At 40.6% G+C, this 27,059-nt stretch overlaps 2 protein-coding genes across 2 annotated transcripts in view; one reads left to right on the plus strand and one right to left on the minus strand.

Moving 5' to 3' along the window:
• The window catches only part of LOC114669188 (E3 ubiquitin-protein ligase RNF123), a 134,304-nt gene that overhangs the window by 21,127 nt on the left and 86,118 nt on the right, over nucleotides 1-27,059 (minus strand). Inside the window, exons 36-37 of the mRNA XM_051921033.1 lie at nucleotides 3,785-3,927; nucleotides 890-984 (exon numbers count right to left, since the gene is read on the minus strand). Coding sequence (XP_051776993.1) covers nucleotides 890-984; nucleotides 3,785-3,927 — 238 coding nt within the window. The remainder of the gene's footprint in view (nucleotides 1-889; nucleotides 985-3,784; nucleotides 3,928-27,059) is intronic.
• amigo3 (adhesion molecule with Ig-like domain 3) lies at nucleotides 19,772-23,094 on the plus strand. Its single transcript, XM_051921025.1, has 2 exons — nucleotides 19,772-22,356; nucleotides 22,433-23,094. Exon 1 carries the CDS (start codon nucleotides 20,345-20,347, stop codon nucleotides 21,833-21,835), a length of 1,491 nt encoding a protein of 496 aa, XP_051776985.1. The 5' UTR covers nucleotides 19,772-20,344; the 3' UTR covers nucleotides 21,836-22,356; nucleotides 22,433-23,094.

A 27,059-nucleotide genomic window follows, 5' to 3' on the forward strand; every position in this document is an offset into this window, starting at 1 on the left:
TGTGCAATAAAGTGAATGTGCATTAGAGGTTATTGATAAGCTGGGTTCAGAAGAAAAAGTGCCATCAGCTCAGATGACCACAGGCTATTAAGTTGTAATCTTTAAAGCTTTTGAAGGTGAAATTGCGTGAGGGTTACTTACACTAAGTGAGTGCAGAACAGGGCTGTGGAGTCGGAGTCGGAAGCAATTATTGGGTTCCTGGAGCAAAAGTCGTTAAAAGTGTACGGACTCCAATGAAATGTAAATTGCAATATAATGTGTTCAAATTTTAAATTTCACTAATTTAATAAAACTTGTTTTTTCTTTTTCAGGATACATTTTAATTTACATTGAAGACTGATTTCTAGTTTTTGGTATTTTAAACCCCTTGCACAAATTCACAATGCCAAAAAGAGCTTTAACAAAGTCTGATGTTTTTGGACACTTTACAATCACAACAGATGGGGAATATGACCTGTACCAGTGCCCTAGAGACCCTAGAACATATACAGTATGTCGGGTAGGCCTGCCCACATACAGAGTAATCATTTTTTTAATCTCATTCAACTTTCTTTTCCTTTTCTCTCTCTGTCATTCCTTCTACACGTGTTTAAAATGCTTTCTGCTCCAGTTTTTCTGTGCTCCACAGAATAAGAGGCAGACAACCTCCTAACAGTGGGGCACACAACAGAGATATTTCAGTCAATGGATTATCAGTTTCTTCTTTACAACTCCTTAAGAGATGTGGAAAGCAGGAGTATCTGGATATCATACACAGCTCGGTTTGTTCAGTGAATGAGGAAACGTGAATCCCTCATGGTCTAATGGAAAATTTACCTTAAAACGTTTCTGGTGCTGCTGTATCACTTCAAACTGTAAAACCTAACAGAATTTTAAATTCATCACTTACCGCAGTGCTTGCAGCTGCCTGCTTTGATTCCTCCGTCAAGAAACTCAACATCTTCTCGACTTTTTGCTGTTCCTCAGGGCTGATGTAGTCTGTGTCTAAAAGCGGACAAAAGCCATATTTATCGAAAAAAAAGTATTAATCTGCCTTTTAATAAAGTAAGCAAAAAAAAAATATTTGCAAGCTGCACAAGATAAATTTCAAATTAATTTAATGGAGAAGAAGTGTAGTAAAGAAGACACTGTGCTTGAGCTCCAGAAAATGCAAAAAAACACCAAAAAACTCCCTGTGGCCTTTGTGATTGATTTAAATACGGTACAATCCCTCTTAACTGGCCTTGCATTAACCGGCCTGTTAAAATAAAATAAAAATTACAAATTTTTTTTTAATCCTGAGTTCTTCTTTATATTATTTGTATGCACTTCCTTCTTTCTTGGAAGGTGAGAGGGCTCCTACTTTCAGAGTGATTTCCGTTTATATATTCCTTTATGAATTTTCCACAGTGCCTTCTTCTTTCTACCTGGCGGTTCCCCTGCTTCTCCCATTGGGCTTCGCAACAGGGGAGTCGCCCTACCTGCAGGTGCAGCTGCCTTCCACACTGGTCCGGTAGTCCTCCGATCCCTGGCTACTTCGGCCTCCATCCGGACCGAGACTTGGGTTCTTTCCCCAGCGGCCAGGTTGCTCACGCTGGGGCTAAACCAGCCCAAAGCCTCCATGACTACTGCTGCCTTTCGACGGCCAGTCGTCTTCAATACCGGTCACTCCAGCTCCGTGATCGCTCAGCTGGGGCAACCGCTATCTTCAGCCCCACTGAGTGTCGGCCAAACACTCATCTGCAGGGGTTCACCTTACAGCTGCCTGTCTTTGCTCCATCGAATCTGCTCTCGCTTGCTCGCTCTCCTGCACTGGCTTTCCTCTTATCTGCTTCCTTCTCCATTAACCTCCCATTCTTTCCTGTTCTCCCCCTAGCCGCCTCGCTCTTCTGTTTATCACGGGGACGTGGATCAGATGTGGCAATTAGCAGTTCCCGGGAACAATTATGGATGCGGACGACTCCTCACCTCTGCACTTAAGCTAGGATCACCCGCATCACGAATTCCCCGGGAACCGATTGGCCACACATACTCGATAAGTCGCGAGTGCGACGATTATTTATTTAAAAAGTGGCCTTTTTGACTTGAGCTGTGGACCTGCTACACCACACCGTCCAGTCGTTGTACGAGAAAAAAACGTGTACGAAATCGTGGATGAAGCCTTGCGGATATGGTTTCTTCAGGAACGTCAAAGAAGTACAGTACATACCTTAGAAATATTTTTCTACATGAAAATAGTTATGCGTCAGATTAACCAGCCAAAACGGCAACCGGCCATGGGTCCAGTCCCAAGGTGGCCAATTAAGAGGGATTGTACTGTAACAGTAAAGGGAAAATTCTGATTATGAACTCACATTTTTCACTTTTAAGAAACAGAAGAACCCAGAAAAGTGGCGTTAGTATCCTTTTTTTCTTTGCCGCTGGTACATATATCTAAAAAAGTGTCTCATTCTCCAATTATAATTGTAAGTTATAAATTATAAAAAGTGCTTGATTTCAGAATGGTTTCGTGCAAAATATTTACAATATGTGCTATTTTTATATCTGAATATATTTTTATCATTAATTATATTTTGCTTCCTTGTGTTTGTCTTTTAGATGGGCCTCATAAATTTGGAATCCTGCACTTGAGGCTACGGGATCATCAGAAGGTAAACGCAGTTCCTTACACTGTGCTACAAAACCATGGGGGGCTGTTGAGAGGGGAAGCCTCACCCATGACTAAGGTCACTGGACTGCATACTCTGAGGGACCACTTGGGGTAGGAGGTATGCTAGCACTGGTCCTGGTTACAGCTTTACAGAAATGATGGTATGCAACTTAACCGTTTTTGCATCAACAGCAGTTTTTATCAGGAGACACTGGAAAAGGCAAAATTACCCCAACAGTGGACCAAGATGAGCCCACGTTTAATCCTTTCCAGGATATGAACAGATAGCTGCAATGTTCCAGAAAACTCCATAGAACTACTCAAAGGGTCTGCATTATTGCTAACACCAATCTGACAGTTCCTGACACAATGTCACTTTAATAGGTGGGCAAGTGAGAGGACAGCCAGGCCACAAAGTGAGGAAGTAGGACACCGAAGTAGCAGCAAGGCAGAGAAATGTGGTGCTGGACTGCAAATCTACAGACACAGTGAATTAGGCAGTAACGTCACATAAACTATACACTGGAAGTCAAAGGAAGTCAGTAGAACAGACTGGGCGGATGTGCGGACAGTTGGTGAACAGTGACACCATCATCAGGGTAACAGTCAGAGGTGACTGATGGGTGAAGATGCAAATGGGCTGTGCCTTCTGAAAAACCTGATGCATAATTCAGTGAGGTTGGGTACTGAACTAAAAGCACCCCAGAACCAAATCTGCACATTTTTACATAGTGAAGAAAATAAAAATTCACAATACCCAAATAGGGAACAGCAGTATGGTTAGTATTGATGTCTAAGATCCAGGGACCTTTGTATAGTTTCTTGCTTAGTCATATGTCTGTGTGATATCTGCAGGTTCTTTTAGTGCTTACATGAGTTTTGTTAAGGTATTACAGTTTCCTAAAACATCACCAAATATATGCCTGCTAACGTAATTGATGACTTTAATGAATCCCACTATGAGCATGTACGGGTTTTTCCCCCCTCAGTAAGTCCCAAGATATCTGCCTTTCCAAAAAAGGGTTAGTTTCTGTCTAGTTAACATACTGAGAAAATGGAATCCGGCCCTCACAACCCTGCGATGTTCTAACCTGGTTCACAAAATGGATGGAATACCGAAATGAAAGTTTGTAATACTTAGGATGTCCGACTTACATGCATGCAGGGAAAAGTGCTTGTGCTCTGTTGGCAGCTGGGACACTCCATCAGACGAAGGCTCAGATCCACCCAGGAGGTGCTGAATAGAGTGCAGCTGAAAGCAAGGATCTGAAAGCAGAACGGCGGCAGCCTTAGCCACTCTGCAACACAAAGAGAGAAAAATCAGTTGCAGAAAGAAGTAAGAAAACTTCAGACAAGCACAACGACTACAAGCTGTAGTATGGAAACTGAGGACACCAAGGCAAGTTGATGAAAATCTCATGTGCGAACAGAGCACGAAGCCTGGAAGCAGGAGACTTGTGAACCCCATGGCTGAGCACTTGGCAGCTGCTCCTCTCTGCTCAACACTGAGGCCTTCTGTTTTTGAAATAGAGGTGGGGTGAGCTGCATATTTAAGAGGGCATCTCCAGCTTTTTCTGATGGGTCAGTTGTCATTACAAATGTTGAGCCACTCAAAGGAAGGAAGGAAGGATGGACAGACAGACACTTTATTAATCCCAAGGGGAAATTCACATACTCCAGCAGTAGTATACTAATAAAAAACAATATTAAGTTAAAGAGTGATAACAATGCAGGTGTAACAGACAATGACTTTGTATAATGTTAATGTTTACCCCCCCCCTGAATGGAATTGAAGACTCGCATAATAAGTGTGGAGGAGGAACGATCTCCTCAGTCTGTCAGTGGAGCAGGACGGTGACAGCAGTCTGTCGCTGAAGCTGCTCCTCTGTCTGGAGATGATCCTGTTCAGTGGATGCAGTGGATTCTCCATGATTGACAGGAGTCTGCTCAGCGCCCATCGCTCTGCCACAGATGTCAGACTGTCCAGCTCCATGCCAACAATAGAGCCTGCCTTCCTCACTAGTTTGTCCAGGCGTGAGGCGTCCCTCTTCTTTATGCTGCCTCCCCAGCACACCACCGCGTAGAAGAGGGCACTCGCCACAACCGTCTGATAGAACATCTGCAGCATCTTATTGCAGATGTTGAAAGACGCCAGCCTTCTAAGGAAATATAGCCGCCTCTGTCCTCTCTTGTACAGAGCATCAGTATTGGCAGTCCAGTCCAATTTATCATCCAGCTGCACTCCCAAGTATTTATAGGTCTGCACCCTCTGCACACAGTCACCTCTGATGATCACGGGGTCCATGAGGGGCCTGGGCCTCCTAAAATCCACCACCAGCTCCTTGGTTTTGCTGGTGTTCAGGTGTAGGTGGTTTGAGTCGCACCATTTAACAAAGTCCTTGATTAGGTCCCTATACTCCTCCACCTGCCCCCTCCTGATGCAGCCCACAATAGCAGTGTCGTCAGTGAACTTTTGCACATGGCAGGACTCCGAGTTGTATTGACTAAAAACAAAATTGATAGCAAAACCAGCAAATATTTCAAGAAAAGGGAAGAGAGAGCAATGGTTTTTACCTTTTTGGTCATAGTCTACACTACCTCAGGGTGGGCTCCTTCATCACACCCCAGAAGAGGGAATATTCATCTAAATAATTCCATTTGGCTAAATCGACACATCTGCCATTTTGATTAACAGGCACAGCCAGACATGCCCCCAACAAACCTGACCAATCGACTTGCTGCCTAGTAACCATGAAGTCTACATTTAAATGGCTGGATATGTCCAGTGCTGACATCTAGGAAAGAAACAATTTACGGGTTTAACTGGCTAGCAAATCTAAAAGCCAGCAGTCAAGTCTCAACCCACACCAGTCGCTGGTGTAACACGTCACTGCAGATCACCGTAGCATTTGACAGACTATGCTGCATATACACCAAGAATGTCCATTAAACCAGGTCTGATGAAAGCCATTAGTCCTTCAATGTCACAGATAATAAAGCCATCAATTGACTGACAATGGTGACATGTCAAGCATTTACAAGATAGATCCGAGAACTAAAAGCCATTTTTATAAACTGCAGTTTGCTTACTCATGTCACAAACTCACTCAGTAATGAAGTTTCTAGAACACCAACCTTGACCTTAAGTGTAAAACGTGGACACTGGCACAGTGCCTATAAAAAGTATTCACATCTTTTGAACATTTTCAGAATTGATTTTTATGCAACACTGAATCACAGTGGATTTAATTTGGCTGTTCTAAAGCTGATCAACAGAAAACGAATCTTTAAATTCATTGTGATTCAACATTGTATAATAAATTTAATAGAACATGAACATTTACAAGGGGTGGACAGTTTTGATAGGTACTGCAGGTTTTATATGGAGCAGAAATCCCAATATGGCTCCCCGTAACACTGGTCAACAAGCATTTTGCTACTGGGATTCTTTCACCTGTACTTTAACAAATTTCATTTGCTGACTCCAAATCTGAAAACCGTTTTCGTCCAGCACGTCCCATTTTTTAGTTATGATGTTCCAGGTCCTGGACAACTAGGGTGACTGGACAGTAAAGGCGATTCATTTCAGCATTTAAGAAATATGTTTGGTCTCGAGAAAAGTGAAGCCAAAATTAAGGAAGGCGTTTTTGTTGGCCCTGAAATCCGTGAACTGATGCTTGACGATGAGTTCAACCACTGAACCAGCACCCTCATTCGTGCAGGTTGTCCAGAATTTTCTTGACAGTCACAGAGCAGAGAATTATACTGAGCTTGTGGAGAATATGCTGAAAGTATATTAGCTTACGGAAGCCAGAATGTCACTGAAGATACATTTTACATTCTCATCTCAACTTTTTTCCACCAAATCTAAGCGATGTCAGAGATGAGCATGGGGAAAGATTTCATCTATAAAGGTAATGGAAAACTGTTATCGGGAAAAATTTACTCCAAGCATGATGGGTGACTACTGTTGGTTCTTGCAAAGAGAGACGGATGTAAAACATTATTAACCGTAATGATTATAAGTATTTAACTCAAGGACTGTATTTTGTATTAATCATGCTGCAGAGAGCTATACGATTTTTACTTCTATATGAATTTGTTCTTCATTTAGGTAGAAAAAGAATTAAGCTTGTGCACAGAATATGAGACTGGTTTGCATTCTTTTATGAGAAAATGCTGACCTCTTGATACTAACAGAACACCCTGTGATATTATAAATCAATGTGATAGTTTCTGAATTCTTGGTTAAAACTATAAGAAACATGTCCCTTATGGATTAATAAATAAGGATTTATTAATCTAACCAAACAAAATCTAATGAAGATATTAAAACTATAAGAATGTAATTTCTTTATAACTAATGTACTATAAGAAACTGCTTTAAACTGGTTTTATGTGTGTGTGTGTGCTGATAAGAGCGTATTTCCTAGGAACGTGAGCGCCCTAATAGCTCTTTATTTGGATAAGAAATTATGTGCACTTGTGTATGTAATAACCAGGATGTAACCCTAATTTACAGCAATTTATGTATGACCTTAAAATGAACTGTCATGTGTTTTTCTCTTTGGCTAATGAATAAGCCAGATAATAAAAAGAAAAGAATTTTTCTTTCAGGAGGCTGTCTGATCTGACCAGCAGTGGCACTGAGCTGGGGGTCTGCAGTCTCTTTAAACTCACCAAGAATAAAGAAATTGCTTTTATTTTAAATTGGTGTTTTTGTCTCCCATCGTTTTTCGACTTCAGCGTCCACACGAGCGCAAAAGCCTCCAACATTTTTGGGCACACTGACCTCACTTTTATATTGAGGTAAATTGACATAAATATGCTTTAACGTGTCTCTGGTATTAACTTCAGGTTTGTTTTCAGAATAAACACATCAAAACAATTTTGGTGGGACATAGTCCAAACTCCAGATATTGTGTTGATATATTATATTGATATTCAAATGTGTCAAAACGTCAATGATGTGTATTTCAAAAACCTGACGTGCTAGCTTAATGCCGATTTCATATATGAAATCAGTGTAAAAAACTTAATAAAGAGATGCTCTGAAGTTCCCAGAAGCAAACAAAAAATTTTTTTTGTAGACCAGTGTAATCCTAAGACAGTGAACCGACCATCTTGTCACAACGACATGCGTCTCCTGCTAACTTTCTTATACGGGAAGCCACCAGACTTGCAATGCCAAAAAAGCTGCAGCAAGATGAGCTGCATAAACACATGGCACTTACACTGAACCATGCTATTGCAACTAAAGGAAAACTGCTCTACCCGCACATCACGCCTGATCTCATTTCAGCAAGAGCCTTTGGCGGCAGTGATCTGGCACTTTTCATTTTTGGGAAGATAAGACATAATACAAGTGTTTCTTCTGCTGAAGTGCTATTTAAAAGTAAAATTCACTCTCCAAGTGCTCATTTATATTCCTTCCCATGTTTGATAAAAACACCTAATTTTTCTTTTTTTTAGGAAAGAGTACCCACCATCTCCGCTCAGATAGACAGCGTGGGGCAATTCCAATGAATGGATATTGTGGTTCTTTAAGTGAAGAACTCAAGCCAAACCTCATCATACCACCAAGTTATGTTTCAGTGCTATATAGAGATTGAAAATGGTGCTTTTGGAAGAAAAGACAAACTGCAGATATGAAGTCATGCGAACCTAATATGGACATGTATGTCTTTAACCAAGTGAAATCCTCACTTATCTTCCTCCTACCTCTCTGACTTCTTCAAAAATTAGTCTGCTAGATCTTTTAGAGGTTTAGGAAGGTTTACAATTCTCTTTCTCTTAGTAATAAAACCATAAAGTATTCAACATAATTTTCAGTGGATTTACATGCACATAAATTGGGTTAAGGTGAATAACCCGATTGGGGCAGAAACTTGGTTTCTTAATAATTCATGTTTACATGCACAATTAATCTTCTGGAGTCGACAATTGGCAAAACGCTCTGGTGCCAAAAAGAGTTAAATGTCATCATGGGCCACTTTGAATCCAAAAATAAGCATGACGCCTGTAATAATTTTGTTGTGTTTTATAAATATGTTTCGTCAAAATGATACTTGATTTATAGGTTTCTGCTACTGGATTGCATACAGCAAACTCTTTTCTGCTTGGCTGTGCGATTGAGCCCTGCAAAGGAACCGGTACGTGGGCTTCTTGCCTCAAACCTAGTGCTGTTGGAATAATGATAATAAAAATAATAATAATAAATAAGATGTGTCAAGTTACTCATTACTTTCAAAAGTACTTGGTCTCCATAACGCGCGTTACTTTTAATGTGTTACCCTATTGCTCTCGAGATTGTGTTTCCGAGTTTAGCACTGTGTCCTCATCTCATTAACATAAATGAAAGATTTTCCGAAATACTGAGACAGATTATTTCAGCCAGGAGAAGAAATAATACGTTCAGCCAAACATTTGCCTCTGGAAAATTATATTGAGGGTGTTTCTACCCTTGACTGCTGAAATCAAATACATGCACAGGCAGTAAACCTGTTAAGGGTTTATATGGCCACATAATCAGGTTATTCGCAGAGAAATCTTTCTCTGTTAATCCAGTTTCTTTGAGGACAATAACCCAACTTCCCTAACTCAAATAAGGGCTTACATGGCATTTTCGAAATCAGTTTTTTGTAAATAATCGGATTGTTGAAGTGCATATCGGGAAGCACAGTCGTGGAGTTTGCATGTTCTCCCCATGTCTGCATGGGTTTCCTCCCACAGTCCAAAGACAAGCAGGTTAGGTAAACTGGTGTGTGGTTGTTGTGCGTATGTGTGAGTTCACCCTTTGATGGACTGGTGCTCTGTCCAGGGTTTATTCCTGCCTTGTGCCCTGTGCTAGCTTGGCTAGGCTCTAGTAGACCCCTGTGACCCTGTTCACGACTAAGCAGTATAGAAAATGACTGACTGACTAAAGTACATACAAATATTCTACTTGAGATTCAATGGTGCTGAAAAAAATTGCCAGTCACTCAGGTAATAAAAGTCTTAAAAGTCAAAATTTTTCCCAATAAATAAAAGGCAAACCATGATGGAAAACTCACATTAGATGATGCAAAGATTACCACTTCGGTGCAATGTCAAGATCTGCAAATTCAACTCCAAGGTCATTTGTGGCAGGTTCTTGTGCCATCAGGATGATTCCACATGAAAGTCTTGCAAGAAATTACCTTTCTTTCTATTTTTACAGCTATATGGGAGAATTATAAAGTGTACAAAAGAACAGATGTCACCTAGGACCACCTTTGCCAGCCATCGATTACTGTCTAGAATGAACATATCAATGTCTAGTGAAACTGAAACAACAGCACAAACTGGAAGAACCGATAAGCACATGAAGTAAGTGTTTTGAAGAGAACAGGACATTTACCTCAACACTCTCACATTTATCTCATTATTGTACTGAATGTGTCCAAAATAACAGCACAACTAGACAGCTCAGTCAAGAGGTGCCACTCTCAGCCACATCATTTTGTAACTTATTTCCCTGCATGCATTTTTAACATTAAAGTTAAATTTACCCCATATTCCATCTCTACCCCTATGGTTTCACACAAGAATACTTCTAAACACTTCTGTCCTGTCTCCTCTTGACGTCTCTCTCGGTTCGAACTTAAAAGATCCAGCTTCTTCAATCCTACCTTATAAACCATACCAACAGCTCATCTTCGAGATTATCATTATCTAGTGTTGTTATGACCCTTTGAGTCACACAGGGACAAAATCACAAACAGAATTCCAGATGTTTTCTCACAAATACAGCTTAGGCCTAACCTCTCCTGACTTCTACTCTACATATTGCGGACACCATTAAGACCCAATTCCTAATAGTATTTTAATCATTTCTGTTCACTTTCTCTTTGAGAACAATAATGATCCCTCTGAGACCCCACTCCTTACTCCTTTCAACACTAAACAGGATTCTTGCATTAAACTGCATTGTTTTCAAATGTATGACTAAAAACTGTTTTTTTTAAAAAAGGCCAAATAATGGATATTCAACAGACCATATTTGTGCCAGCGACTCAGTCTGAATAGATGAAATGTCAGATTGGCAACTAAAATAGCAAAAGAACTTCTGATATGCTTGCTTCCTTTCAGCCTGTAAGATGCTGTCACTTAGCACTTGTGCCACAGGGCAATCTGCAGCAATCAATAGCAATCAATGATGGCCGAAAATAGCAGCTGGAAACAAGCAGGAGTTTGACCTGCAGCTCCTTGGATCCTGTAAGCACTGCAGTCATCATCATTTAGTTAGATGCACCTCCGTTGGGACCTCGTATCACAGGAGGTGACGGCATGCCTCTTCCAGTCAGGCACTTTGTGGCCTACGAGCCACTATTATGTATTTTAATGAAAGCAGCATTCAGGCTAATCATGCTATTCCAAAATGTCTTGAAGTGCGGGGGGCGAGGGGTATGAATGTAGGTACACTAAAGTAGGCAACCAAGTGCTTTTATACATTTGCATCTATTTATGTAGCAGACACTTTTATTTAAAGCAACTTAAAAAAGGAGGTCAATACAATTGAGTAGACATCAGTCTGGAGGATTGTTTAAGAACAAGTGTTACAGGACAAGGTTACAAAATTGATCACCAGAGTGAAGAGCTCAGAATAAAAGGCAACTAACTATACATCATTGGTTACAACAACCTAACAAAGCCATTATCAATTAAACAGAGAGCCTTCAAGTGTTTCTTAAACACATTGAGGGAGTCAGAATTTTGAATGGAGATGGCAGCTTGTTCCACCAGCTAAAAGCTACACACAAAAAGACTCTGCATTGAAATCTGACGCCACACAGAAGTGGCATCACCAAACACCATTCTTTAGAAGACCTGAGTGGGCGAGAAGGAAAACAGGACCACGGTAGCGTCACTAGTGCTGACCCACTGACTACTCTGTAAGCAAGCATCAAGGATTTGAACTTCATATGTGCTGCTACAGAGAGCCAAAGTTGTGATCTAAAAACAGAGGCGTGACCCATCTGTGTGCCCGTGTGCCTCAGCAGGTCGAACACCAAACGTGCTACTCCATTCTGAGTCACCTGCAATAGCTTGGTGACACATGTCGGTACTGCTGCCAGCAGAGAGATGCAGTAGTCTAGACTGGACAAGACCAAAGCCTGGACCATACGCTCCATTAGCAATGATCCGATCTTGAAGCTGTAATATACAGTGAATCTCTCAGACTGACAGACCATTGTAACATGGTCAGTGAAGGATATCTAGTCATCGATTACCACCATAAGACTGCATACAGACTTGGCGGGCGTTACCGTTAGTGAGCTGAGCTGAACAGAGATGGGGTACCGAATGGACGGAGGAGCTGGAAAAACAAGAAGTTCCATCTTTTGTAGGTTGAGCTGGAGATGGCACTCCTTCATTCAGGTTAAAATATCAGTGAAACATGCAGAGATTCTAGCAGTTACCATGTGGTCCTCTGGAGGGAACAACAGGTACAGCTACGTATCACTGGCTGATCACTTGTAGGCCTGGTAATGAAAAAGTGGCAGGGATTATTGGCACTAGAGAGATAAGCAGTGCCAAGGTTTTACACTTAGAGACTAGTCTAAAGATCAACTTACTAAAAAGGAAATCCAAAAACCCAACTCACACTGCTGCCAAATTTACTTACAGCTATATAAAACTAAGGTTAAGAAAATAAAGCAATTGACATGTTTTAGAAAGTACAGTATTTTTATGATGCTAATTTTGAACAGATACATATCTCAATATATATAAAATCCAACGTCTGTCTGACTGTCTATATGTATGTCTGTCTGTCTGTCTGTCCGCTTTTCACGAGAGACCTACTGTACGGATTTAGATAGGGTTTTTTTCTATAATTTGTTTGGACATTCTGGTTGATTTTTGCGACTTCTCTCATCGCGCTTAGAATCACAGTTCTCTTGCATGAGCGATATATTCATGCTAATCTGAGACAGAGGCTGCAGGCAGAGAGGAGGGGGAAGCGTGACGTCAGGATTCGGGAGCAAGGCAGGGCCCTTCTCACTGTCCTGTTTCACTACTACGTGGGCGGAGCCACAGGGGACGGCTAGTATTTAATAAGACGCATATGCAATATTAGTAATCGGAGAGTGACTAATATGCACAGATAAAGACAGCAATGAAAGGTGTAAAGTAAAGCAGTGTTTCTCAACCACTGGGTTGTGGCAGGATGCCACTGGTGGGTCATGAGTTGCTATTACTTATAATGGTAGTGGGTGGTCGCGCCAGTGATCAAGCTATCTGCCTCACCACTCTGACAATCTTGCTTGATTAGACCCTCTCCCAGCTTTGTTGATCTTGCTGAACACACCTAGTGGAGAAACGGCTCAGACGATCGCACCTAGTTCACCCCCGCCTTGGTGAATCGCAAAGACGCTTACATGGGAAAAAGTGGGTCGTGTCACCAGAAATGTTGAGATTTAAAGGACATGGATGCAGTGTACATGACAGGTGCTATGACAGAATCCAACAAATTACAGGGCTTTCTGCATATTCATCCATTGGTAGTGAATTGTCTCAAACTGTTGCCAGTGCCATTGAAAATTTTGGGAGACGGCAGCCATGATCATCAACATGTCACTTCATGACAAAAAGTTGTAGGACAGACCCTGCCATACATAACCCTCAGGACCCAATCATATAGTCGATACTAATATTTGTGATGACTACAGAAGATTTAAAACTCGTATTAACGTAATCTCTATTAAATTAAAATTTAACGTATTGTATTAGCTAGTTTTAGGTTATGAAAGAGTTAAACTATTAAAGTTCTCAGGCCTGTATTTTTTACTTTTCTTAATGCATGGTGAGCCACCATTATCTACCAATCCTAGGTCAGGAATGTGAGGGAAGGTCACTCCTAGGGGAGGGTGGTAACTATGCTTTGATTTTTAAAATAATGATTGCAAAGTAAAGGGGCAGAAAAGCAATTATTTCCAAGAAAATATTGGTGGTATGGATAAACTTTAGGAATGAAGGATTTGTGTTTCTGGAGTCAGATAATGATGAAAAGTGTTCAAGTACAAAAGTGGTACTGATCAGAACTGTAATAAATGTAAGAGTCACCCAACAAAAGGCACTCACTTCATTGAACTGAGATGGCTTGTGCATCTTTGCAATAAAGTCTATTCTGCTTGTCCATCTCGAGACTTTGAGTGTTTACTTTGAAGAGAAAGCAAGTCCACTCCCCACAACCTACACCTACTATGTGTGTTAACTTTTGAAACAATCATCTACCCCACCAGCAAGTTGTCGGAGAATCTTATTACTCCAGACTCATTTGTTGTTTGTTCATAACAATAGTTTTTCTGTGTCTGTCTTAAATCAGGAATCCATGTCCCTTTGTCCTGACACACTTTATTACTATTATATTATAAAGGAAGTTCCTGAGCAAACAAATAAAGGCCATGCACTAATCTGCCACTGATGTGAACAAGCAATGGGCCCCCAGAATCATTTTCATCTGACACAAAGACACAACAGTTGCCAAGTTGCTCATAAAACATCATACATGCTCTTACGGAAGCATGCGCAGTAAATGTTGGCAACGGGGACATAATAAATCAAAAGGGAGAAATAGGAAACACACCACGGTTGAACTTATAAAAGTGTGCCTCATCTAAACAAGATACAGCATTCAACTTTAAGATCACTGTCACACCAGGTCACACCTGGCAGAAATATCAATTAGTGAATTTTTTTCATTTGAATAAGAGTGAAACCAGGTATGTATAAAAGTAAAAGGAACCTCGGGTCACGAACGTCTCGGACCACGTACAAATCGGGTTACGACCAAAAAGTTTGCCAAACTTGTGCATCTGTTCACGACCACACACTCGGGTGACGAACAAGCCAGTTTCCCTTCCGGCTTGTACATGCCGACGATTTCCGCACGTGTTCAGTCTTTCCCTGTACAGCGAGCGAGCGAGAGAGAGAGAGCAACCAAGAGAGCGAGCGAGCGAGAGAGAGAGAGAGAGAGAGAGAGAGAGAGAGAGCTGGCCGCATAAGGCCGAGAAGGCAGTTAAACAATGTACCGGGCTTGTTTTTAAAGAGACTGCTTCGAGCATTGTTTTAACCTCGTTGTAGTTAATGAAGACTTTTTTCTATTGGATTTTAACCTCTACTTCACTTCGGTTTACAGCGATCGGTTCGTAGCGTGCATTTTTGCAATGTTACTTTTCTTGGTTGTTTATTAAATTACGGATTTTACAAATGTTCACGTTTTCCCGGTGCTTAAAACTCATTAAAAAAAAGTGTTTACAGAGAGCGGTTCATAAGACTATAGCATGAATTCTTGCAATGTTACTTCTCTCTGTTCAAGGTTTTCTCAGTGTTATTCAATGTTTTTACGTTTAGTTTACTATTACGCTGTGCATTATATGGTAAAATTAACTATTTTTGTGCTTAAAAATCTTTAAAAACATATATTTACATACTGTTCGTACGTCTGGAACGGATTAATTGTATTTACATACAATCCTATGGGGGAAATTACTTCGGGTCACAACCAAATCGGGTCACGACCAGAGTTTTGGAACGAATTACGGTCATGACCCGAGGTTCCACTGTAGTTTTATTTAAAGGGAAACATGGTTCTACATGAGGAACTGCACGGTATTAAAAGATCCAAGAGGACAGTGGCAAAAGAATCTCTCACTCAATACCTCACAAAAGGAGTGGAAGGTAGCAATGCAGAGAATCCACTCGAGCTACATATGCACAAAGCATACAATTATTCATCTAAAAATTATATATCAAGCACATCTGCCTCATTTAAAATTGTCCAAAATGTTTCCATGGCAAGATCCAACCTGCAAACATTGCAATCAAGTTCCAGCCTCATTGGCTACATGTTTTGGGCCTGCAGCAAATTAACATCATTCTGGACCCAAATCTTTAAATGCCTATCAGACAGCCTTGGTGTCACAATCCCTCCTAATCCATTAACAGCTGTGTTTGGGGTACTCCCAGATGGGCTTAAAGTGGAGAAAGACAAACAAACTGTAATTGCCTTTACTACACTATTAGCACGTAGACTTATTTTGCTCAACTGCAAGAATCCTAATTCTCCTCATTTAAGTCACTGGGTAACTGATGTTATTTACTATTTGAAACTGGAAAAAAATCAAATTCGCATTTAAAGGATCTGTGCAGAACTTTTTCAAAACCTGGCAGAATCTAAATCAAAAAAATTTTAGAATAAGCTTTTAAAGCACCGAGGAAGTAGATTCTCTCGACATTTTTTTTCTTCTCCATTTATCTTTATTCACTTATTAGTTCATCTATTTACTTATTTTTAAGTTTTACTCTGCTGGCCTAGCTCTCTTTCTCAGGGGTGGAGGTTGATTTGTTTTCGATCCTATTTTTGTAAAAATTGATTTATTTGTATGGAATGTTGTGTGACTTCAATAAAATCAAAAAAAAAAGTGGACTATATTTAGGACAATACTCTCATTTCTAAACATGAGAAGCCATTCAGATGACAATCATGGAGCTGTTGGTTTAGGACTCCAAATCTCTGTTCTGAATGTGACCATGGCACAGTCATCTTTGAAAGACATGTCAGCCTGGAAGGTGAAGAGTACACTTGAAATGAGCTAACAGCATAAAACAGTGAGATCATATATTCTGATGAACTGGTAATACACAAGGGATCAGACGCTGCTATTAATGTTTATTATTAGGTGGCACAATGCCAGTTGTCCGTTGTTCTGCAGAGGAGCCTCATTGCACTGCAGTGCTCTCCGGCAGGCCCCTGACCTGTACTCCTTCAGCTTGGCAGGATTGTGCTTCTGTAAGTACGTGTAGTTCATTTGGACTCTGCAGCAGATTTTGCGGACTGCAACCTGCGACTGCTATTAAGTTAAGTGGCAGCTCAGTGAAACCTTTGTTCACTTTCATTTAGATAATCCCATGGCTACAGTAAAAGTTTAAAAATCATGAAAAGAGGCTCTATTGCCACTGTTCAGCCCACAGACATCCTACTAATATACATGCCCAGAGAGCTGCCACCACAATGCCCACTGCTGGCAAGTAACAGCAATTTCCCAGTCTAATAACTGCCAATCCATTAAGGCCTAGCCTGCTGCCACTACTGGACTTACTTGACTTACTCATCCTATTGCTACTGCCCAGTTCATGGATGCTCAGCCTGCTGCCACTGCTTACCCTAAGGATGTCTTAACAAACATATTGTCACTGTCCTGTCAATGGATGCTGCTCAGCCTGTTCCTACTGTCTAGCCAAATAATGGACAATTTGTCATTGCTTTTCCTAGCACTTCACAATCAAATGTCACTGCCCATCTCACTAGTCTGGAACTTACCTGCCTGCTGTTGTTGTGCCCATTGTCACTACCTAGCATACTAAGAGCCAGACTGTCACTAGTCAGAATACCATGTCAAGTCTGTTTTTTCACGCATGGTCACTGAACCCAGCTGCTGCCACAGAGTTAGATGCCTCCATGTAGCCAGAAGAAGATTTTGAGAAGTTCCTGAAAATATTCTATAGCATTTAAAACATGGATATTTCAGTAAAGCCTTAATGAGTGTAGCACGCTCCCATAAGAAAGCCTAGTGATCCAGCAAATGGGGAAATTTCACAAAATGAGACAGAAAGACAAAGATAACACTTTGTGAATCTGTCAACATTCAACTGTGAATGAACTACTAAAACACAGAGTCAAATTGGCTTCCTTCCCAACCAACACACATCCAATCTAATTCTTAAACTACTCATCATTAAAATCATATATGTAATCCAAAAACAAAGAAACTAGTAGCTTGTCTAGCACTTTATTTTTTATCGTGGATCATTCATTCAATTTCTCGATTATAGTCCCGGCTGTAAAATGTGCAATTTAAACAGAGCTAAAAAATAGAAGTGTAATAAGTAACACATGAACAAGCAAATTCTTCATGTAAAATCAGGGCATGAAACTGGGCCGCAATCTGAGGCTGATGTCATTTAATACTTCCATCAGTGAAATGGCCACTGCTTGGAATGATCTGCAGCACATGAAAAAACAAGTTTCTGTTCTCCAGACATGACATAGCAGAGGAGAGAATGCAGCAGAACCTCGATCTGTCTAAGCAGTATTGTCACAAATTGATGGCCAACAGTCAATTTAGACATTGTCAGCATAAGACTGGAATCTGGAGAAACTGGCACAGTAACTCTGAAAATCAAGATCAGCTCCACTAGGGTCTAAAAGATGAATGTGAACTACAAGACAAATCTTGCATAGTTCAGAAATAAATGTTGTGGTCCCTGAATTCTCATTGTGTGATAACAAATCATGGACTCTGTTAATTAAAAGTGGTTACGAGAAAATGGTTAGAAGCATAATAGAAATCTATTTTGAATTTCTAAAAAAAATGTCCTGCAAAAGAAGAAAACATAATGACTAGTGCCATCAGAGCTAAAGCTGGACAATTCTCCATCCTTTGCAATATACAATGAACAAATTTAAATAACTGTACACACTTGTAGGAAGCAATGTTGAGATATGTGATATACTAGCCACAGTACCTGTCGAAGAGAGGTCATAGAATAATATTTGCTATCTCCTGCACTTTACTTCATCTTAGGTATCCATTATAAGAAGAGTAGGAGGAAATTGGGTGTCCCAGCAGGGAAGAAGGATGGTTTATTACACAGGCAGGAGGCCAGTGTGGACCAACAAGTGAATTGTCCATCGAGATGGAGAAATAAATGTGTGTCCCTATAGACCTGAAAACCCATCATTTCGTAGGCCAGTTTTGGACCATATTTTGTGCAGAAAATTACATCCTTATGGTAAAGAGTAAGCCAATAGGTGTCTTCAGCAAAAATGATCAGAAGGACACAAGGTTGTGCATGCAAAAGTAATGAAAGTTACCCTTTTAAACAAAATTTTGTAAAAAAAATAGGAATCAGTAATACAGGCATGTGGAGTGCCATTTTATGTTATTTTGAGGATGTTGATCACAAATATGACCAAAGTTTTGGAATTTGATTCTTCACTGGTGGACCTAGTCCTCTAAGAGCCGTTCCCAGAAGTTTAAAAATTACAAATTTTAAACATAAGCTTATGGGGTATCATTTTGGACTATTTCAAGGTCAGTGATTACAAATATTATATTTTTAGTTTTTAAACTTTTACTAGGGATTTAGCCCTCTATGGACCTCTACCAGAAGAAGAAAAATAACAAATTTATATTACAATTGAGAATATTTAGACTTTAAACATTTAAACAGAAGCACAAACTTGAATATTTAAAATACACGATGCAACTATTCTTTATTATGAGATTCCACATTATTAAGTTAATCATTATAATTCTTATGAACACCCCAATTAGGGCAGCTTATGTTAATTCAGCCTGTTTGTTAATGAAAAAAATAATTAGTCACAGGAGTTCCACATCTATTAATAGAACATTATTCAATGTCATTTTCATATCACTTGAATTGGAATCTTCTGTGTATGAAGGCGATTGAGCCACCATAAGTTTATTTCTGCTGTTTTTAACTACATGACATTGTAAAATGCTGTTAAAAGTATTTAATGTAGCCTACTAACACAAGTAGTTACATTTTATTATCAGTTAGTTTTTAATCAGGCTTAGCCACTGGGGATGCACAAACCAGTGTGTTTCTTCGTGCCGGTCCCAAGCCAGGATAAATGGGGAGGGTTATGTCAGGAAGGGCATCCGGTGTAAAATTTTGCCAAATCAATATGCGGACAACAATTTTGGACGATCCGCTGTGGCAACCCCTAACGGGAGCAGCCGAAAGAAGAACATTGTTATAAAGTATTTAATATAGAAAAATGTGATATCTGACTCTTAGATGAAGTATAAATAAAAATATATGATGCACCAACTTTCATATCAGTTAACTAAGTCCTCCCAACACACCCAATTGTTACGACATCCGTACATTTTCTAACTTGTTTAAAGTTGTAAATTTATGTCAGCTTTTCGGCTTTCAAAAATAACTGAAAACACAGGCAAATTGTAAAATGCGCACGATAATAACGACTTGTCGAACGCCGTTAAAAAAAAACAACGGATTTAGAAAGACTGCTCAAGCACTGGGGCGAGAGGGACAAGTGAATCTCAAGCAGAAAACAGCGACAGTCGCATCCCGGCTGCAGCAGCCAATGAGCAGGTGGCCTTGTCAGCGTTGCCCCGCCCCAAGTAAGAAAGGGGAGGAGGTAGCAGAAGAGACTCGCGCAAACGGAGCTGTTATGAGATTAAATGAAGCGCGTCTCCGCATTAAGAAGGTAAGGCGGCTTCCCGGTTTCTTTTTTTTTGTTGTTTAATTTTATCTCCGGTTGTTGCTTTTTTACGGATTTCCGATTGCTTTCGTCTCTCTTCTAACACAAGCGGCATCTTCCCCTACAATTTCACTTTGGTGAGTGCCAATGCTGCCGGCACCTACGGCATTGCGATGGACTTCAGGCGCATACATTGGAACTGCATAACTTTTGAGCTTGATTCAGTGCACTGACCCGCTGTAGTGAGCTGGTCGCTATACAAAATAAAGTCGATGCAGGACGATGGGTTGACGTTCACGCCTCCCGTCCCCCCATCCCTTACCATCGAAAGCGCCGGGCTTCAGCTCCTGCGCCGGGACAACTGGAGCTGGCCGTTTTCCAAAAAAGAAAACTTGCTCTTACTCGTAAAAAACTGACACCCTCTGCAAACGAGAATGTGGGCAGCCGTGTCGACACTTACTCTCCTGGGCACGCTGCTGCTCCAGCTACCTGCAAAGGCCAGTGCTTCTGAGTATCACAGCTGCAATGCCTCCTGCATCTGTGCATCAGATATCCTGAGTTGTGTCAACAAAAGCCTGTACCAAGTACCCACCAACTTGCCCACTTCAACTACTGCATTGGATCTCAGCCACAACATGATAGTCCACTTGGAAAATAGGAGCTTCTGGAAGCTTTCACGCCTTGAAATGTTGCGGTTGGCACACAACCGACTGACTGACATCTCTCAGGGGGCTTTCCTGAATGCCAGTGGTGTGCGCCACCTGGACCTTTCATCAAACAGGTTGCAGGTTGTGGAGCAGCACTACTTCCAGGAGCTGTGCAACTTAGAGGAGTTACTGCTCTACAACAATCATATTTCACGAGTAGACAACAAAGCTTTGTCTTCTCTGACCAAGCTTCACAAGGCTTACTTCAGCTGGAACTTACTTACTGATTTTCCATTCTTCTCCATCCAGCAGGAAAGTCACCCCCTATTGACCACTTTGGACATTTCATCCAACCGGCTACTGGCACTACCAATTGAGGAAGTGGCAGCTCTGCCAGTAAGCATTAAAAATGGTCTCTTCTTGCACAATAACCCGCTGAGATGTGAATGCACTCTGTACAGCATGTTCCTCCACTGGGAGCGGGAGGGATTTAGCTCAGTGCATGATTTTCGCGAGGAACATACATGCCTAGCGTATGGAGAGACCCGTGCACAGATTCGCTTCTTCCATCATGTGCGTATCTTTGAGAACTGCACCTTCTATGTTCCTGGGATGCCAAACACCTCCCAAGGTAGCCTGCAAGCCTATGTGGGTGAACCACTGCACATCAATTGTGGAACGATTTTGCATGGGGCACATACAACCTATCACTGGATCTCACCCCACCGTGAGTTCATTATACCACCAAGTAACACCAACAAGACTATTTACATGTATACCAATGGCAGCCTGGAAATAAAGGAAGCTCAGATTGAAGACTCTGGAATTTACATCTGTGTGGCCATCAACCGTGGGCTGATGCGTAATGAGACCAGGGAAGTGAACGTAACCGTGCTGAAACGCCGTTCCCATGGGGAAGGATTCAATACAGCATTGACCACGTTGCTGGGCTGTGTGGTTACCCTGGTCCTGGTGGTCATGTATCTCTACCTGACACCCTGCTATTGCTGCTGTCGCAAGCAGCCTTCTGCAAGTCCTACCAATGAGTGCAGTGCTCAGTCTTCCATTCTGACCAGCACACCCCCTGCTAGCACAGAGGGTCCTGGTAGAAAAATTAGTGGCAATAAGCATGTGGTTTTTCTCGAGCCAATTAAAGAAGTGCAAAATGGGAGACTTAAGGTGATGCTGGGCAGTGACAACTCACAACAAACGCAGCACTTCAAGTCAGACTCAGACTCCATTACATCCCTTTACTCAGACTCTCCCATGGTCCTCTAGAGTAACACGAAGACTCAGCACTACAGGATCACAGCACCGTCACATCTGCCAAGTCACTCCTTTTCTAGCGTCTTTTACCTTCTGCCATGATCTTAAGGCTTTAAAAGGTTCCCTGATGCAACTATGCAGCACTTGACAGGGAGAAAATGGCATGCATACACACTAGAGGCTTTGTTACAGCTTTGTGGATCTGATCAGACTGTGCCCCACCAATTCACTTTGCGGAAATAACGTCATGCAATTCAGCACCTGCATCATCAAGCTAAAATAAATGCAAAAATCATTTTCAGACTGTGCTAACATTGGACAGGCTGCTTTTTTTCTATGCTCTGCTTAAATCTAAAAATCACATTGTGGTGCTAGTATTAGTCTGCAAAACTCTGCCGTCATGTGTTGAGACTCTTCCTCCTGAAATCAATTCTCAGTACAGTGTGAGAGGTATTTTTTTTCTCAAGTTGCATTTCCTTTCCAACAGGAAATCACAGAACACTAACTAAGAGCATAAGACTTTTTATAGAGTGGTCCAGATCTAACTATGCAACTTTTAATGCAATGCAATAATTGCATAATTAGATCTGGACCACCCTGTATTTCCAGTTTGCAAGAATAGCCGACTTTGCTAGTTTTAGGACCTTGAACCATTTTAATACTATAAGATCGCTGCACTGTGTGAAAGGTACGCAGTATAAGTAGAAATTTTGAAATTCTCATGCTTTTGCTTATATTGGCACAGTTGGCCCTATAGATGGCAGGGCCGACTTCTTGTCAATACCAGCATGTGCAATCACATTTGTAGGAATGTCGATGAAATAGTGTTTTCCAGTTTTGTTTTAGAGTAAAAAGAAAAACAAATTAAACCAGAGTGACCACTTCACTAAATGTGTGTTGCTCTTAAGCAGTGGGAAAAAATCTAATAAGCAGTCTTTTGAATTGTGGGAGGAGCAGGAAGCACTCAGCCAGTACAGCTGCCAACAACTATTAACATGGAAGGCTAATGCACTTTGTTCTAAAGAAATGCAGCAAAAGGCAAGGTGTTTGAAGAATGTCAGCAGGAATCTGTAGGGAAAGGATAAAGTCGGAAAAAAAACTACAGCCGGTGTAGTAAATCCGAGTAATGACAGGCCATAGTGAGTGCAGGTATTAATTACAACTTCTTGTAAGACTTTTATGAATCTCTTTAAAATAATTATTTACCTGCTCCTGCTTTAAATCTGTAGATGCAAAATGAATCTGTAGTATAAAATTTACCAATGTGTTAATTGTTGTTTTTGTCTATTTATTGGCAAGTAGACCTGACTTTACACAAGGAATATACATGAAAAAAGCCATCCATGCTGTAAAATAATCCTGCACATTTTATATGGAGTATTTAAGTAGTGAACAGCACAGTGAAGTGCTTTAGAAAAAAAACAATAGTACAATTGGTACTGTATTATTAGTTGAAGTGACTAGCACAAAGTCACATAATGAACCTATCCATAAGTCTGTTATAAGCCAGCTTAATGAAATAAAAGAGTCACAGAGGACTGACACACACCCAGGCACTACTGGGTCAAGGCAGGAACAAAACCTTGAGTGTGCGCTGCAGTGTGCTGTAAACATGTAGACATCCACACACACTCACACCATAACATCTTACCATCACTGATTAGCTCAACGTGCCCATCTTGGTTATGTAGCAGGAAAAATGTACCCAGAGAAGTACCCTGACACAGGGAGAAAATGCAAACTCCACACTGATAATGACTGCAGGGGAAATAAATTGACAACCTTTTAAATTACACTCCAGTGCTCTAGTTAGTGCTTTAGTTAGTTAGTAGGCTACACTTCCTAATAAATGGAAGTGCATTTGTCATCCAGGATTCTTACTTAACACTGGCAGACTCTTATTTTTAACCGGATGGTTTTTTAAAACCATGACGGAATATGAAGTAAAAAATGTCCACTTTTTAGAAACTTTTTAAAGGAAGAGCTCTCAATCTTAATCGAGGAGGGCTGCAGTGTTCACAGGTTGTCATTCTAGTCAGTTTCTTAACTGAAAGACTGGAGAGCTTCAGGACAGAGCCAAAGTTTCCCCTGGGTACAAATTTCTTTTCTCTCTGCCTGTCTGCCTTTCTCGCTCTCTATCAATTTATCATTGCTAATAATACAACTTTGATTTTTTTTTTTTTCCCCCACTAGATTTATACGATTCACAATCCTTAATTGTTGCTTTATCTCTTGAACAGCTGCATTTCCAATTTTTAATTTCTTTGCTTAAAAAGCTGACAATTAACAATGTAACCCAAATCACCAATGTGACTGACTACAGGTCACTTGCTATCTTAGCTATCTTTTCACCACCCTATATTCATTTTTAAGTACATATTTGAATAAAAAACACTTGGATCAAAATGAGAAAAAGGGCTGATTTTGTCCAGTGCATAAAATGTTTTGATATGTTCTTGTAATATTGATATCTAGTCCTCACAGGCTGCGGTGGGTTGGCACCCTGCCCAGGATTGGTTCCTGCCTTGTGCCCTGTGTTGGCTGGGATTGGCTCCAGCAGACCCCCGTGACCCTGTGTTCGGATTCAGCGGGTTGGAAAATGGATGGATGGATGGATAGTCCTCACAGGTGGCGCGGTGGTAGTGCTGCTGCTTTGCAGTAAGGAGACTGTGGAAGATTGTGGGTTCGCTTCCTGGTTCCTCCCTGTGTGGATAGCGCTTTGAGTACTGACAAAAGCGCTATATAATTGTAATGAATTATTATTATTTATTATTATCTATAATTACTTGTCTGATGCTTTTATCCAAGGTGACTTATCATTTTTGAGATATACTTGGTTAGCTTTTCTTTAGTTTTCCAATTGGCGCACAAGCAGGTAAAGCAACTTGCTCATGGTCACTCAGTGTCAGCAGTGGGATGTGAACCAACAACCGCAGAAGCTGAAGTCCAAAGTCCGAAGCCTTAACCACTACACCACATCTGCCTCAGTTCCTGCTGTCTTTTAATTTCTTTGCAAATGTAATGCACATTCATCAAAGTCATTTAAAGTATTCAAGGGCAGCAGCCTCATACTTGGTTCCTGCAGGGCTCACTGACTGCAGCTTTTTGTTAGAACCATTTTCTTAATGTACATTTTTGCTATTAGTGGAAGTTTTCTTACATCAAACATTTCTTCTAGCGTGTATTTTCAACTTTTGAGAAAACAATGCAAAAAGGTTTGTGAACCAGAGTGGATTAGAATTTCTCAATTTTCTTTTTTTTTTACTCTTTATCTTCTATTCCCCATAACCCTGATTTAAAAAGTACAGTACATAGTGAAAATGGATGAATATTTTTTTCCCCTAAGTATTTCATTTAAGCATCTACATTAACACACAGGTACAAATGTCATCAAGTTAGCTGCTGCACTATGGGATAATTTGTAAGTACAATAGCTCTTAAAGAGCCTGAATCTCAACTGCCACCGGAATAAAGATGAAGACAAAAAAAATAAATAGACTGAATTGACGTCAGTGTACTAAAAGCTACAATCGTAATAACCACCTCCGTGAAGGTAAAAGAAAAGTAAATGTGATACTATTGGCGTTCATTGTAAGCAAGTCATTTAACATCCTGTAAATCTGCAACCACTGCGGCCTTTCCAAAACAGCCTGAGAAGAAGTGCAACCAGTAAATGAGTGTCTAGTTATGATATCAGCATGAATCCTGCAGCCCGCAGGACAGAGAATGAGCAAACATGGCTAGAGTACATGGAGAAAAAAGAGAAATGCTGCAGCAAAGCCTGCATTTCAAAACACTTGCCCCCTACAAGGCACTTTGCAGCTTTGAACTCCCAGAATGTTGAGAAGCTCCGCTCTGTTCTGCTCCCCCCCTGTTGCTGTTGCTTTTTGTTCAATTTATTAATGAGGGGCCCACTGCTGCCTGTAATTGGTCTGTTTGCACAACTCTTGCTTCTACATTTTAATATGTCAATTCAGTAGTAATCCAATGAAAGTTTGCTCTGTTTTTCTAAGGAGCTATAAAGGGAAAGACCCATTTGTATTCCTAGTCTTAGATTGTCAAGATGTTGGTTATTTATTATTGAAGAAACTACATTCTTTAGATGACGGATGCAAATGCCAGTAAATGTGCCTCTCCAGTTTAGGATACGTTGACAATTATACATATTGTATGTTGTAATTTTTATAGGAAATAGAAATAAAGGTAGTGTTAGAAATAAAGACACTTAATACAAATAAAATACACACATCTTAAAAACAATGAAAATAAACATATGAATCATTAACACGTATTTGCTTATTTCAGGGGCAGCATTTTAATGCAGTGATTAGCATTGCTGCCTTACAGCTCTAGAGTTCTAATTCCAGCATAGTCGACGAGTTTCTTCCTGTGCCTGCTTGGAGTACAGGTCAGGTTAAAGGAGGACTTTAAAGTGGCCTGGTATGTGTGAATGAACGGAGTGTGCCCTGCAGTGTGCTGGTACCATCACTGTTAGGAGAGGGTATAGCTCCCGGCAACTTTGTGCTGGATTAAGGAGTTTGGAAAATGGATGGATGCACCAATTATAGGCAGCATCCGACTCCTAAATAAGAAGTCATTTGAAATAAAACAGAGCACAGGCAAATATCTGAACTTCTTATATAAATAAAACTGACTAAAACAGACTTTTACTTATTTCTGTGAATATTCTAAACTAGTTGTACAGAGATGACTCGGATGCCAGGCCATAATGTAGAAGGGCATATACGCCCAGGGGTGCCAGGAAGCTAATTACATCTTGAAGTTTCCGTGATATACAAAATTAATAAATGTGCATGCAATATTCTCTAGGAGATAGCTTCTACTTTCCTATGCTCCTTATCACAAACACCATTACCCTCAGGTTGCTCCCACCATGGACAAAAAGTAGCTAAATCCATGAGTTTCAACAATTCCTCTTTCAAAACTAAAAAGTATCCATGGATGGACAAAGTGTAAATAACCAGTGAGTGACATGTGCTAGCAATGAAAATGACGGGTGATTGGGGCCAAATTGCAGCCTGCCTGCCATTTTAACAGAGGACAATACAAGCCATTTTCTGGAAGACTTTTGATACAGCAGTACGAGTAGCAGACACTCCCAGACATACAGCCAGGTCTGTTTGTGATCTTTTAACCCTGTGTATGCTGTCGAAAAAGCAACCGCCACTAGGGGACATCCCTGAATGCCAGAGAATAACAGAAAAGGACTGCATCT

Source organism: Erpetoichthys calabaricus, chromosome 18, assembly GCF_900747795.2.
Source record: "Erpetoichthys calabaricus chromosome 18, fErpCal1.3, whole genome shotgun sequence".
Lineage (NCBI taxonomy): Eukaryota > Metazoa > Chordata > Cladistia > Polypteriformes > Polypteridae > Erpetoichthys > Erpetoichthys calabaricus.

Bases quoted from the DNA above. Each gene is read 5' to 3' on its own strand.
- amigo3 (XM_051921025.1), top strand. From the start codon at position 20,345: ATGTGGGCAGCCGTGTCGACACTTACTCTCCTGGGCACGCTGCTGCTC.